This window comes from Salminus brasiliensis, chromosome 11, assembly GCF_030463535.1.
Source record: "Salminus brasiliensis chromosome 11, fSalBra1.hap2, whole genome shotgun sequence".
Lineage (NCBI taxonomy): Eukaryota > Metazoa > Chordata > Actinopteri > Characiformes > Bryconidae > Salminus > Salminus brasiliensis.
In genome coordinates this window covers 35,908,249-35,923,100 of record NC_132888.1, presented here as the reverse complement: position 1 = coordinate 35,923,100, position 14,852 = coordinate 35,908,249, and the positions used below count along the sequence as shown (strand labels likewise).

Below are 14,852 nucleotides of genomic sequence, written 5' to 3'. Positions count from 1 at the left end.
ACAATGCGCTGTAAAATGGGAACTTAAATTGAGTTGGTCAGCAAATGTACGATTCATGACATATTAGACAGGTGTAGTTGCGCAAAGGAATTGTGGTGTTTTGTATCGCTGTGTCAAGAAACTGTCCAAGACTATTGTCACTGAATCACTGAATGAAAAAAGTAGAAATTCGGAGAACATTACTTATGACATCTGACATAAATGTAGGCCAGACATAGCTTAAGGCTTTGTATGCTGACAACTTTGGTTAATGTTGAAGGGACCTTCTAAGCTGATCATAAAGAGGTGGTGTTACACCTTGTTACACCAATATTATTATATATGTTATTTTTTTAAATATAAGCTATTATTTTGTATGTATAGTGTATAACAATTTTTAATACATAAGTGTTTATGAATTCTTAATTCATGTACATTTATAATAATTACCACTAAAACTGTCAAAAATTAAATACATATTGCCTTTGGGTTAAAACATAAAACATAACAAGAATGTGAAAGACCTCAAATATCCCAACAATGGAACCTTCTGTCTGGCAATCAGAGAAGCACTTCTGCTCCCTGAAGGCAAACACAGAGAGGATGAGGAAGAGTTTCTTTCCATAGGCCATTCAGGCTCTAAACCAGGACAGTAAATCGGATTACCCAAAACACACAACTCTCTGAACATGAATAATTTATCATTTTTACATTACGTCTTGTTACACATTCACTTTAGCAGATTTTGCCCATTATGCTCATCTCTACATTAAACAATACTGTTTAAATTCCTCATTTCTGGTTTGGGTATATTAATAGTGCAAACATTGCTATTCTATTCTTATGTATTTTAATTATATATATATATGTATATATATATATATATATATATATATATATATATATATATATATATATATATTCACACTTGAATTAATATGATATCACACGCGCTCACTTATTAATTAGCCCATTAATTAATACTTCAGCATTAATTAAGTATACATACACATGTATTTACCACAGAAGCGGAAGGAACAGTGATTCAGCATGTGTTTCATTTATATGGATGCACTGTTTCCAGGAAGCAGACTGTGTGTGTGTGTGCGGAGAGAGTAAACACTATGATGGAGCTTCATCGGTCCAGCAAAGGAGGAGGAACCTCTGACCCAAAGTAAGTTTCCAAGTTCCCATCAGCACTTAGAGAAGTAAATACTGTCTCTAACACTCAGACTAAAGAAGGTATTTACTGAACACTTTACTCTCATTGCAGATCAACTACTCTCAGGAGAAAGCCTGCAGAACCTCCAGAACCCAGCTGTGTGCCTATGAAGAGTGACCAATCTATGGGGAATCATCTTGAATTCAACAGTGGAGGAGGAAAACCCAGTTGTGTGTCTATAAAAAGTGTTCAGTCTTTTAAATGTCCTCCTGATTTCAGCAAAGGAGGAGGAGAACCCAGCTGTTTGTCAATAAAGAGTGGCCAGTCTTTTGACTGGGCTCATCCTAAACTTAGCAATGCAGCTGTACCACCTGACCCAGAGTAAGTTTTTGTCTTTTGTGTGACACAATGATGAGTAATGAATATATATTCATGTTTATAAGTAATCTGTGGAAATTTAGAGACATGAATAAGATAAATATTAATTGAGTCTAAAAGTAATGTCTTTAGGCCAAAGGTTAATGTGCTAGAAGCAGAAAAAATGGGCAAGCCTAAGGATTTGAGCAAGTTTGACAATAGCCAAATTGTGATGTTCTAGACTTTTCTTAAAATGAGACTTGTGACCACCTTCTTTCAGTTGCAATCATGAAACATTTGATTACAATCAAAAGTGGAGAGAGTTTGCCAATTCTCTGTGCCCCTCTGCTCTCTCTCCCTAGATAAAGAAAAACCTTGTTTTATACCCTAGCACACATATGTTGTACAGTTTCCATATGTGGGACGTCAATTGTCTAGCCCAAATGTAATCATAATCCTCAACACCATACTATTCCTTTAGGTCTATGAACAAAAGCATATGTAATAAAGTTACCTCAACATCAGAACATCACCAAAACATTAGGCAGGTTTGTGGGGTCCCCCCCCCCCCACCTGGATTTGTAATGCTTTAGATATACTTATGGATACACAAGTGGACAAAAAAATATCATGAAAAGAAGACTGTTCCTACTGTGAAACATGGAGGAGGCTCTGTTATGTTCTGGGGCTGCTTTGCTGCATCTGGCACAGGGTGTCTTGTGTGTTCACCTGTGCAGGGTACAATGAAATCTCAAGACTATCAAGGGATTCCAGAGAGAAATGTGCTGGCCAGTGTCAGAAAGCTTGGTCTCAGTCACAGGTCATATGTCTTGCAACAGTATAATGACCCAAAACATACAGCTAAAAACACCCAAGAATGGATAAGAGGAAAACATTGGACTATTCTGAAGTGGCCTTCTATGAGCCCTCACCTAAATCCCATTGAGCATCTTTGGAAGGAGCTGGAACATGCCAACTGGAGCAGTTTGCTCATGAGGAGTGGGCCAAAATACCTGCTGAGAGGTGCAGAACTCTCATTGACAGTAACAGGAATTGTTTGATTGCAATGATTGCCTCAAAAGGTTGTGCAACAAAATATAAAGTTAAGGGTACCATCATTTCTGTCCAGGCGTGTTTTATGAGTTTATTTTAAAAAAAAAAATTCTGTTGAAGCTTGGTAGAAAAGCAATGTCTGACTTTCATTGGTTCATTTTCATTGCATTTTTATTTATTATTACTTGTGTCAGATTAAAATTATTTCTGTGACCATTGTGGGTTTTTCTTTCAAGGGGTACCAACAGTTTTGTCCACATGTGTATATGGGCCAACAGGTAATGCTACAATTCAGTTTAAGGATACAAAATGGAATGTGTGTAAACTGTGTGAAAGACCACACTGGCTACACCGAATGTAGGAGTGAACTGCATGCGATGCAGTGTGACTCACAATTGCTCTGCAACAAATGGACAGTGAAATTGTTTTGGTTAAACTTTGACAATTAACCGTGCCCAGCTGTGAGGGGATATCTGTGCGGGTTACGGATCAACTCCGGTCTGTTGCACCACCAGTGCCTTAGGGAGTACAAGATTGCAAAAAGCCTGGGAGCCACTGCTGTAAGGAAGTAGCTTCTACTACTCCTCTTGATGAAATTATGAAACACTAACAGTTATAACACTACAAGGATTTTAGTCCAAGAGTAAGAAACTGTTCAGTAGTTTAAAATGTTGTGTTTCTGATGTTTGTGTTACTGTTTAACCCCCATCAGGCTGAGCTCCACAGAAGCAGCACCATACACTCACACTTTGGTGGAGGGAATTGGACCCCTGCAGCAGGATTCTCAGCAACCAGTGGACAATGTCCTGCACAGAGTCCTCAAGAGACACAAAAGCAGCAGGAAGAAGAAGTACGATAGCTTATTTGAGGGAATCAAAACAAAAGAGAATAGAACCCTCCTAAACAGGATTTACACACAGCTCTACATCATAGAGGGAGTGAGTGAAGGAGTGAATGAAGAACATGAGGTTCTACAGATGGAGAAAACACCCAGGAGACACAGAGAAGATACTCCAGTCAACTGCACAGACATCTTTAAACCTCTACTAGATCATAAAGATCTCAAAGAACAAGAGGATAAAGGACCAAAAGCTCCAGATCTGAGGAGTGTGCTGACTAAAGGCATTGCTGGAATTGGAAAAACTGTCTCTGTGCAGAAGTTCATTCTGGACTGGGCTGAAGGAAAAGCCAATCAGGATGTAGATTTCATGTTTGTTCTTCCGTTCCGGGAGCTGAACCTGATTAAAGACCATCAGTATAGTCTTCATGGACTTCTGTGTGACTTCCATCCTGAGCTTAAAGACCTGGATCCAAAAATCTTTGAGGAGCTCAAAGCTGTGTTCATATTTGATGGTCTGGATGAAAGCAGAATTTCACTGAACTTTGAGGAGTGTGAGAAAGTATCTGACATCACCATGACATCATCAGTGGGTGTATTGATTACCAACCTCATCAAAGGAGAGCTGCTTCCCTCTGCTCTAATCTGGATAACCTGCCGACCTGCAGCAGCCAATCAGATTCCTCCTAAACACATCAACCGTGGGACGGAAATCCAGGGATTCAACGACCCACAGAAGGAGGAGTACTTCAGGAAGAGGATCAGTGACCAAGACCAAGCCCAGAAAATCATCTCCCACATTAAGACAGCGAGGAGCCTCCACATCATGTGCCACATTCCCGTCTTCTGCTGGATCTCAGCCACTGTGCTTCAGAGACTGATCAAACATCACTCAGAAATCCCTAAAACTCTGACTGAAATGTACTCCCACTTCCTGATCACTCAGACTAACATGAAGAACCAGAAGTATGAGGAGAAAGATGAGAGAGACCCAAAGAACCTGCTGGAATCCAACAGAACCGAGCTTCTGAAACTGGCTGAACTGGCTTTCAAACAGCTGATGAAGGGCAATGTGATGTTCTATGAAGAGGACCTGAGAGAGAGCGGTATTGACGTCACTGAGGCCTCAGTGTATTCTGGGGTTTTCACTGAGATCTTTAGGGAGGAATGTGTGCTTTACCAGAGGAAGGTCTACTGCTTTGTTCATCTGAGCTTTCAGGAGTTCCTGGCTGCTGTTTATGTGTTTCACTGCTACAATAGCAAGAAGATGAAGGAACTGCAGTGTTTTATACCAGAACACAAAGAGAGGTCTGAGAATGCTCAACTAGATGATCTGCTGATAGGAGCTGTGGATAAAGCTGTGGAGAGTCAGAATGGATACCTGGATCTTTTTCTTCGTTTCCTGCTGGGACTCTCACTGGAGTCCAATCAGAGACTCTTGTGGGGTTTACTGAAACAGACAGACACACACTCAAAAGAAACCACATGGTACATCAAGAAATTAATCAAGGGAGATGGTAGACAACATCACAGATCTTTGTCTACTCAGAGATCCATTAATCTGTTCCTCTGTCTGTCTGAAATGAAGGACCAGTCTCTCTCCAGAGAGATTCAGAAGTATCTAAACTCAGAAGAGAAGCTCCCTCCTGGACAGTGTTCAGCACTAGCCTGCTCGCTCCTGACCTCAGAGGAGGTGCTGGAGGAGCTGGATCTGAAGAAATACAACACATCAGATGAGGGTTATAGGAGACTGATCCCAGCTGTGACTGTCTGCAGAAGAGCTGTGTGAGTGTTAGAGCTACATTAACACAACATCTACACTTATAATACATCTGTATCTGACTATTGATGGTTGAATGTATTATAGAAATCCGAAACAAGTCTGCCACTTCATAGTGACAGAACATTTCCACTTTCCATATAGCCTGGGTGTAATAAATCACAAGACACAGTATTAATATTTTAATATATGAAACTTACTCAGCCTGTTGCAGCACAGAATGTCAACCGCATTAAAACTGTGTAGTTCAATTTGTTAGATTAGACCTGGTTCCTGGTATCAATCCCAGCATTGGCGTACTTCCCAAAAAAACATATCAATCTATCATTATGTGTCAGTAACAGCTTCCTTGAACAAAGTCTAAGTGGTCTTTTGACCTCTGATCTGAATGGAACTGTGCTTTAAAAGGGTAAAACCAACTCAGCGCTTTCAGTAGTATACTTACAGCAGTTAGAAAACCGGAGCTCAGCCCTTCGAGGTACAAGTAGGACCGACGCGATTCTAATTTTCTAAATTTCTAATGTAAAGAAAACAATATGTGTGTGTATTTCCTATTTTTTATTGTTTGTTGATTCTTTTATTTCTGTAGACTTGCTGGCTGTTCTCTAACCAAGAACCTCTGTGAAGTTCTCTGCTCTGCTCTACAATCAGTAAACTCCTCTCTGAAAGAGCTGGACCTCAGTTACAATGACCTGCAGGATTCAGGAGTGGAGCTGCTCTCTGCTGGACTGAAGAGTTCTCACTGTAAACTGGAGACACTCAGGTGAATGTTCTGTAAACTGCCTGGAGAAATATTAAGAAGTAGTATTGGGGGTTAGAATTTGATTTTACCTTTTAATGAGTCCAAATCCTGTTATATGCTTGGTCGCTTACTCTTTTCAGATGACCTCTATGTTTATATTAGAAATTCTTCATTTGTCTTCCTTTGCAGACTAGCTATGTGTAATATTGGGAGAAACTCTTGTAAAAATCTGGGATCTGCTCTACAATCAGTAAACTCCTCTTTGAGAGAGCTGGACCTCAGTAACAATGACCTGCAGGATTCAGGAGTGGAGCTGCTCTCTGCTGGACTGAAGAGTTCACACTGTAAACTGGAGACACTTAGGTGAATGTTAATTAGATGATAAGGGCTAAATATTAAGGTCTGACATTTAGAGGTCAGTATTCCTTAAGTTTCCTCAGAAGGTGTGAGAATTATTGGTTGGCTTTCTTTTAAGTGTTGTAATAAATACTAATACTAAAATCTACTTAGAGTTGCTGTACAGATATATTCCAATGCAAATATTTTCTAGGCTTTGAACATGCAACTAGCAACATTACCATCAAGGAGTAATGTAGCTGCACATTCAGCTTTATTAATCAATCAGCACTTCTAATAAGTAATTAATGAGATATATACAGCTCTGGAAAAACATTTTTTATGTGTATTTCTACATATATAGCAGGCATTTTAATACATTTTAATAGGCATTTCATCAAACAAAGCTGAGTTTGCAGACTATGAATGGCATAAAGTCACCCAATAGCAATGTGAAAGACTAGTGGAGAGCCTGCCAAGACATGAAAGCTGTGATTGGCAGTCAAGGTTATTTCAACATGGTGATTTCTGAATGCTCTCAAAGTTCAAATATTAGTACTGTGTTGTTTAAACTTCAATAATAACTCCTTTGCAATATAATTATTATAATAATTTTGCATTATTTGAGCAGTTGTTTTGAGCAGTTGTCATTTCTGCAAATAAAAGCTCTAAATAGCAAATATTTTTATTTGGAATTTAGTAGAAATGTTGGTTGGTTTATGAAATACTGTCCTGTTTAAAAATCCACTGGTCCTTCTTTTTCCCTCCATTCTGCAGATTCTCTGGGTGTATGGTTACAGAAATAGGTTGTTCTTCTCTGGCATCAGCTTTGAAATTGAACTCCCACCTGAGAGAGCTGGATCTCACCTATAATCACCCCAGAGAGCCTGGAGTGAAGCTGCTGTCTGATCTACTGGGGGATACACAGTGTAAACTGGAGAAACTGCTGTGAGTTGTAATTCTTACTGGGCCAGATTTATAAAATGCCAAGTTAGATTTAGAGATGTTCAGAACAAGCAGTGTTGTATGTAACATGTTCTCTTATTCATGATCGTAGTATAGCTGGATAAAGTTGAATAAAGTTAATAGGCAAATTTGTAACAGATCACTGGGATATAATGAATTGTTACAAGCTGAATGGAAACAAAAGATCTACTTTAATATTTCTGTATAGCCATCCATAATTTTGTCTTAGAGATGTAGGTGTAGGTGGTCTTCCAGGTCTTCAAACAGGAAGGAGTCCTAAACTTTTCTCCTTGCCATCCTTCTTTACAACCTTCACAAACTACAACACAGAAACAGAAAACACAGAAAGTCATGAAAGAGTATCTGCTGCTGCATTTACGACTTAGATTCTGCGTCACACTCAGTATTACAGAAAAACCTATATATTCAGATTTCTGCACAAAGCTAAAGGTTCTCAAGAATGTGGTCACAAATGCAGATCCAGCATCTTCACAACACTACATTTCCACAGGCTGACAAGATTCATACATTTCCAGAAATACCTTATAATAATAATAATAATAATAATAATAATAATAATAATAATAATAATAATAATGAATTATTGAAACATGGCACATGGAACATGACACAAAAGCTAACCTCCTTAAGTGCAACCAAGAAATAGATGCTTATTGACAGCCAGCCGTTGTCGCCTTCGTTTGCAGTTGTACTTTATACATGTCTACTCCAGGGGAGGGTAATTTGTCTTGAACTTAAATTTGCTCACAATCTGTCTTACTGTGGATTGGTGGAGTCCAGACTCTTTAGAGATAGTTTTGTAAACTTTTCCAGCCTGATGAGCATCAACAACTCCTCACTGGTTGTGCCATGATACACTTCCATAATCATGTGTTGTGAAGATCACAACTTTGACTTTGATTGATCCCTGTTCTTTAAATAAAGCAGGGCACCCAGTCACCCTGAGTGTCGTCCCACTGATTTAAAACACTTGACTAATTTCACCTTCAAATCATCTGCTAATCTTTAAGGTTTACATACTTTTGCCACACACAGATCTGTAATATTAGATAATTTTCAGCGTCCAAGTCTGATATTTGTGTCTTATTTGTTTGATTTGGTTCTCCTTATCTACTTTTAGGACTTTAGGTCAGATTCATCCAGAAATAAAGGCAATTCTAAAGGGTTCACAAGCTTTCAAGCACTACAACAGACACAGGTGGTTTCAATGGACACTAATGTCCCACAAACCCAATGCGAACCAGAAATCAGAAGGTCCTTCACCAATGTTTTGCTCAGAAGAACGCCTAGGGTGCCAATAATTATGACACAGTTAAATAATTACAAATGAATATGGGTTTAGTTTCTTAAACCAGTTTTAGAATCATTAATTACAAACACACTATCACGTTTTGCTATTTTGACCAAACCATCTGTCTGTGTGTGTGTTTAGGGTGGAACATGGAGGGAAGAACATGATGAAACCAGGACTAAAAAAATGTAAGATGCACTCTCTCACACACTCATTCTCTTTGTGTTGTCTCTTCTCATCAGGTTCTTTGTTTTGTGTGTGTGTAGATGCCTGTAAGCTCACCCTGGACCCAAACACAGCACACACACACCTGTCTCTGTCTGAGGGGAACAGAAAGGTGGAGTGTGTGGGAGAACGTCAACTGTATCCGGATCATCCAGACAGATTTGAATGTTGGGAGCAGGTTCTGAGTGTGGAGGGTCTGACTGGACGCTGTTACTGGGAGGCTGAGTGGAGAGGGTGGGGGGCTGTTATAGCCATGTCTTACAGAGGGATCATCAGGAAAAAAGACCGTACTAGCAGTCGGTTTGGATTCAGTGACCAGGCCTGGATTCTGGAGTTCATTAATAATAAAAGGTTCTCTGTCTATCACAACAAACAGAAGTTTGGTGAACGTCTTCACCCACACCAGTCTGGCAGAGTAGGGGTGTATCTGGACTGGTCGGTCGGCACTCTGACCTTCTACAGTATCTCACCTGGCACACACACACTGACCCACATACACACATTCTACACCACATTCACTGAGCCGCTCTACGCAGGGTTTAGGGCTGGTCCTGACTCCTCAGTGCGTGTGTGTGAGATAGAATAGCTTCTACACGGGACTGGACTATTGACTGGTTATTGTATGTGTGTGTGTTTTATAAGCTGATGTAAAAAAAGCTTTTAGGACAGTCTGTCATTCTTATTTAACTCTTTCACAATGGTCTGTCATTCTGACTCAGGACAGTCTGTCATTCTGACTCTGCTCTTTAAATCATACAGGATGGTCTGTCATTCTGACTCTTTTTTAACTCTTTCAGGATGGTCTGTCATTTTGACTCTGTTCTTTAACGCTGTTCAGATTGAATCTCTGATAAAACAGGCTTTCATGTTGTTGAGGTTGTGTTCGGTGATGCTTTGCCTCTTAAAGAAGGGGTGTGATCAGGAGGGTATCAAATATTTCAGAACAGACTGAAGTGTTTAAACTCAGAATTTGAACTGAAGGAGAAATGTGAATCCTTTGAATTTACTTAAATGGTATTAAATAATGCTTTAATCATCAAGTATAATTTGTTACTGACAGTAATAAAAAGAATGTTCAGTGTTGTATTGAGATTAATTTTCCATTATCTCATGATATTACAGCAAGAACAGTGTGAAAGAATAATGTGCTTTATTGTGTTAAAAGTCTTTTTCTTTCAATTTCTGTATAATACTATGATGTGTTGTAGAAGTGATCTCTTCATGTATAGTATATATATATATATATATATATATATATATATATATATATATATTCTGTGTTTTTTAAAAGTTCTAAAAAATATAGTAAATGTTTTTTTTCCAGACTCAATTTTCCATTTTACTTTTACATCTTCATTTATCCTTTTATCTTAGCTTGATCAAGTCTTGGGTAAAGTCATGTGACAGACAGTTCTCCTTATTCTTTCGAACATCAGGATTAAGGATTGGAAAGATCAGGAATTCCTCCAGGTGGAGGATGGTACAGGAGTCAAGGGGCTGGGATGTGTTTAGTGTTTCAGTAGTGAATGTAGAGCAGTGTGGGCAGTGCAGTATAGTACTGATTTAGAGACAGGTCTGATGCAGGAGTTCCCTTTACAGCCAGTTCATAAAAGCTAAGGATATCTTCAGAGTGGACAGTGAAGCGTTTCTGTAGGTTAATCTGGATAAGGGCTTCTGCTAAATGAGTACTTTAGAGTACAGAGTAAAAATGTCCAATCGATGCCTGGGGTAATCGTTATTTCTCTTAATCAGTGTGGAATATTATTATTGAGCACAGTCCTGAGCTATCAGTGTCTTTCAGAACCTCCATGGAGTTTGATCAAGGGTGCAGCAAATTTTAATTTTTTAACTTCTGTAACATCTGGTACTAGCACCTTTTTACCTTCTACTACATGAGCTATTACTGATTCATAAACAACACCTTTGTGAAAAGACACTCTGCATGTCCTTGTAAGAATCTAAAATGGGATAAATGATCTATTCTATGATTTCTGAAACATTTGTGGTGTCACTGTTTTGATGCATGTACACACACTTAAATGCACCTTCAACTTTACATTCAATTACTTTAAAGAAAGTATTGGATATCTTGTATGCTTTCTTTTTCTAGACTCTCATGAGGAGAGCTTTGAAAATGTTTTAATGAAGACTTTCTAAAGGAAGGTTTAGCGACATTTGAGCTGGACTGATCTGCGACCCTCACTGAGCCAAGCCATCGCCTCTGCACCATCTGTTCATTGCAATAATACATCTTCATCTTTCTAATATTCATCCTCTCTAAGATCAAGGACAGAGACATTATGTTGTGAAATGCCGGTAGGGACTGAATGCTCTCTGGGGAAGGAAAGATATTGAGGTTTGATAACTATTAATAATATTTAAATGAATGTATCTAGACTGTTGTTATTGTTATTTCTTTTCTTTTCAGAGATTTCATAGACATTTATTTGTTATTTCTGTTAATAAAATAGGATGACAATATATGACGAATACTATAAAAAAATACATAAATCAATAAAACTACGTATTAAGAAATAAGTATTTGATCCCAACTGACTTTAAAGGTTTTAACACAACAAAATAAATGAAACATCTCATAATTTTATGCCAGCTTTATTTTACAGTGACACATAGAATATCAAAAGAAAAACTGAGAAAATTACATGAAATGAGAAATAAAAATTAACTTTTTGTAGGAAATAATTTTTTGACCCCCTAGTAAAACATCATTTTATACTTGGTGGCAAAACCCTTGTTGGCAAGCACAGCAGTCAGACATTTCTTGTAGATTTTTATAAGGTTTGCACACACTTCAGGAGTAATTCTGGCCCACTCCTCTCTGCAGATCATCTCCAAATCCTTAAGGTTTTAGGCATGCATTTGTAAGCACAAAGCTTCAGCACTCTCAATAGATTTTCTATGAGATTAAGGTCAGGAGACTGGCTAGGCAATTCCATGACCTTGATATGCTTCTTATGGAGCCACTCCTTTGTTTCCTTGGCTGTATGTTTTGGGTCGTTGTCGTGCTGGAAGACCCATCCACGACCCGTTTTCAGTGCCCTGGCAGAGGCAAGGAGGTTGTCACCCAGGATTTTGCGATACATGGCCCCGTTCATCTTCCTGACGATAAGGTGAAGTTGGCCTGTGCCCTTAACAGAAAAACACCCCCAAAACATAATACTTCCACCACCATGCTTGACATTGGGAATGGTGTTCTTAAGGTCATATTCTGTATTCTGTATAAAGAGCTCAATTTTGGTCTCATCTGACCACTCCACGAGGTGATATCTTGCATGGAGCTCCATGCCTAGGTCGATTGACAGTAATGTTGTACTTCTTCCACTTCTGAACAATTGCACCAACAGTTGTCACCTTCTCATCCAGCTTCTTACTTATGGCTTTGTAGCCCATTCCAGCCTTGTGTAGGTCAACAATTTTGTCCCTGACATCTTTAGACAGCTCTTTAGTCTTGCCCATGGTGGAGATGTTGGAGTGTCTCTTGGCAGGTGGCCTTTTACACAGGTGACAATTTGGGACAGGTGTCTCTAATGCAGGTAACGACTTCACTGAGATTAGGGTGTGTCAGTGGTCTGTGGGAGCCAACATTAGTCATGGTTTTTAGAGGATCAAATACTTAGTTCCCTCAATGAAATGCAAATTATTTTTTTTTAAATATTATTTTATTTTCTAGATTTTCTTTTTGATATTCCATCTCTCACTGTTAAAATGAAACTACCATAAAAATCATAGACTGTTTAATTATTTGTCAGAGTACAAACTTCCAAAATCAGTGGGGGATCAAATACGTATTTCCTCCACTGTATATATATATATATACCTATGCAAAAAAATAATCACACATCTTACTGAGAAGTCAAATAGGAAGTATGTGGTCGCAGCTGGAGACAGAGCTCCTCATCATTATTCTCTGCCTGATTATTTAGGTCAGAAAATACACTTCTACTCTGATCTTCAGCATCGCTGGTCAAATCAAGGCTTTGTTTAATGGACATTTGTCCTCTTTTAGGAGATAGTGGAGCCTCTCGGACAGTGATGGGATACTCAGGAGGAAGTGCAAATATCTCTTCTCTACTCATCAAGTGCAAATATCAGCCAGAAACCCAATCAAACCCAAAGTACTTCTGTAGGGTTTCAGGGTCAGACTGTACTAAGCTGACCAAGACAAAAGATAAAGATATGTAGGGAAATACAGGAACATTCTCAGAGTTTGATAACAGCAGAGCTGCTGAGTTCAGGGTGTTGATCATAGAGCTCAAATGTATATATTTTTTAATATTTTAAACACAAAGATTTCCAGTTGGGGCATTCCATTTCAGGATAAAAAATAGGATGTTAAACAGCATGATTGCATATTAGGGGTGTTACGGTACACAAAAGTCAACAGTTCGGTTCTGCTCCTACATTTTCTGCCTTCTTTGCTCCAACAATAGTCGTGTTTGTCATTGCACATCACTTACAACTATACACACGGACAAAATTGTTGGTACCCCTCAGTTAATGAAAGAAAACCCCACAATGGTCACAGAAATTACTTGAATCTGACAAAAGTAATAATAAATAAAAAGTCTATGAAAATGAACAAATGTAAATCCAACATTAATTTTGAACCATACTTCAACAGAATTATTTTAAAACGTAAACTCATTAAACAAGCCTGGACAAAAATTTTGGTACCCTGAAAATAAGTTATTAAAACAAGTATAAGTTACATGTTTAATCAAGGTGTGTCCACTAATTAGCATTACAGGTGTCTACAATCTTGTAATCAGTCAGTGGGCCTATATATAGGGCTACAGGTAGACACTGTGCTGTTTGGTGACATTAGATTAGAAAGAAAATTACAGACAAGCATGTTAAAGGTAAAGGTTTTAAGACCACCTCCAAGCAGTGTGATGTTCCTGTGACTACAGTTGCACATATTATTCAGAAATTTAAGATCCATGGGACTGTAGCCAACCTCCCTGGACGTGGCTGCAGGAGGTAAATTGATGACAAATCAAAAAGACGAATAATACGAATGGTAACAAAAGAGATGGAATGGGAAACTTCTAAAGAGATTAAAGGTGAACTTTAAGCTCAACGAACATCAGTGTCAGATCGCACCATCCGTCATTGTTTGAGCCAAAGTGGACTTCATGGGAGACGACCAAGGAGGATACCATTGTTGAAAACAAATCTGTCTGTACTGTGTTGTGTTGTCTGTCCGCACTTGTGTTTTGTCTATGTTGCATCATGATCCTGGAGGAATGTTGTTTCGTTTCACTGTGTACTCTGTAGTTGAAATGACAATAAAACCCACTTGACTTGACTTGACTTGAAATCATAAAAAAGCCAGAATGAAATTTGCCAAACTACATGTTGACAATCCCCAAAACTTGGAGAATGTCCTATGAACAGATTAAACAAAATGGAACTTTTTGCCAAGGCATATCAACTCTTCACAGATGGAAAAATGAAGCATATTGAGAAAAGAACGCTGTCCCTACTGTGAAACTTGGAGGAGGCTCTGTTATGTTCTGGGGCTGCTTTGCTGCATCTGGCACAAGGTGTCTTGAATCTGAAGAGAGAAAGGTGCTGCCCAATGTCAGAGAGCTTGGTCTCAGTCACAGGTCATGGGTCTTGCAACAGGATAATAACCCAAAAAACACAGCTAAAAACACCCAAGAATGGCTAAGAGGAAAACATTGGACTATTCTAAAGTGGCCATCTATGAGCCCTGACCTAAATCCTATTAAGCATCTTTGAAAGGAGCTGAAACATGCCATCTGGAAAAGGCACCCTTCAAACCTGAGACAACTGGATCAATTTGCTCATGAGGAGTGGGCCAAAATACCTGCTGAGAGGTGCAGAAGTCTCATTGACCATTACAGGAATCACAGTGATTACCTCAAAAGGTTGTGCAACATAATATTAATTTAAGGGTACCATAATTTCTGTCCAGGCCTGTTTCATTAGTTTATTTATTTATTTTTAATAATTCTGTTGAAGCATGGTAGAAAAGCAATGTCTGACTTGGTTAATTTTCATAGCATTTTTATTTATTACATTTGTCAGATTAAAGTAGTTTCTGTGACCATTGTT

General features: G+C 38.6%; 1 protein-coding gene across 1 annotated transcript in view; it reads left to right on the top strand.

Moving 5' to 3' along the window:
* Window positions 1–1,106: 1,106 nt before the first annotated feature.
* The window catches only part of LOC140565122 (NLR family CARD domain-containing protein 3-like), a 110,680-nt gene continuing 96,934 nt past the window's right edge, over window positions 1,107–14,852 (top strand). Inside the window, exons 1-3 of the mRNA XM_072690930.1 lie at window positions 1,107–1,153; window positions 3,264–5,174; window positions 5,759–5,932. Coding sequence (XP_072547031.1) covers window positions 1,107–1,153; window positions 3,264–5,174; window positions 5,759–5,932 — 2,132 coding nt within the window. The remainder of the gene's footprint in view (window positions 1,154–3,263; window positions 5,175–5,758; window positions 5,933–14,852) is intronic.